This window comes from Benincasa hispida, unplaced genomic scaffold (assembly GCF_027475165.1).
Source record: "Benincasa hispida cultivar pf3 unplaced genomic scaffold, pf3_genome.v1.1 HicScf563, whole genome shotgun sequence".
Taxonomy (NCBI): Eukaryota; Viridiplantae; Streptophyta; class Magnoliopsida; order Cucurbitales; family Cucurbitaceae; genus Benincasa; species Benincasa hispida.
Genome location: NW_028326672.1, coordinates 1 through 1,000, shown reverse-complemented (window position 1 = coordinate 1,000; position 1,000 = coordinate 1). Strand labels below are relative to the sequence as shown.

Below are 1,000 nucleotides of genomic sequence, written 5' to 3'. Positions count from 1 at the left end.
CGATATTCATGCATAACCCAATCAGATTTTTCCCCTTTTGGAGCTCTTCCTCTATAAAAAACCAAAGTTTTCTTCATACCCACAAGAGATTTTCCTCTATAAATGTCTTTATCTTTCCCAGTAGCTTTCCAATACCCAGCTTCAGTAGCTCTGTTCGTCCTCAATCCAGTTGGGTATTTTCTATCTCTAACACAGAAAAAATACCACTCTTTTTCTCCCATTTTCGCCTTCCCTGAAAACCCCAAATCATCAGAATTCCAAAGAAGAGAGAGAGAGAGAGAGAGAGAGATTTTAAAAAACAGAGGTTGCTTACAAGGTAAATCCCAAGGCTCAGATTTGTTAAGATCAACATCTCCAATTGCTCTGCAAGAGAAACTACTATCCATAACCTTCTCAAACAAGTAATGAGAAATAAGCTCTTCATCAGTAGGATGAAATCGAAAACCAGGAGGCAATTCCAAATGATCTTGTTTATTAACAAGACCAGCGGCCATGTTTAAAGTAACTCTTACAAGAAAAAAAAAAAAGAAATTCTGAGCAAATAATGAGAAGCTACACAGCTTTAAAACGAGTTTTAATAAGAGAGAAAAGGAAAGGGAAGAAAGGCAAGAAAGAAGAGAAGAAGAGAGAAAGAAACGGTTAAGAAAAAGGTGCGGAAAAAAGTAGGGGAAAGAAGAGAAGAGATAGAGTGGAACTAAAAAAGTTTGGGAAAACAGAGGAAAAAAATGAAAACAGATGTGAAAGATGGATATTGTGTTATGGGCTTATGAAAAGGGAAAAGGCAGAATGTAAAACAGAAGGGCCCTAAATAGTGGGTTTTTAAGAGCAAGAGAAACGTGGTTTCTAAGGCAACTCTTTGTGAGGTTAGTTTTAAGCCTTTTTCATTTCTCTCTCTCTTTTTGTTTTTTGTTTTTTGCTTTTCCTTCTCTATTAATCTCATCATTCACTGATTCTTCCCAAAAATAAATAAATAAATAAATAAAATTCTCATCATTCACCA

The 1,000-nt window shown here is 35.3% G+C and overlaps 1 protein-coding gene across 1 annotated transcript; it reads right to left on the bottom strand.

Moving 5' to 3' along the window:
* Positions 1-5: 5 nt before the first annotated feature.
* Positions 6-733, bottom strand: LOC150030110 (NAC domain-containing protein 100-like; the record flags this gene model as incomplete). The annotated part of the gene is made up of 2 exons (XM_090310055.1): positions 314-733; positions 6-232 (listed from the first exon to the last, which is right to left on the bottom strand). Coding segments are annotated over exons 1-2 (408 nt in total), but the record flags the coding sequence as incomplete, so codon positions are not given.
* Positions 734-1,000: the final 267 nt, after the last annotated feature.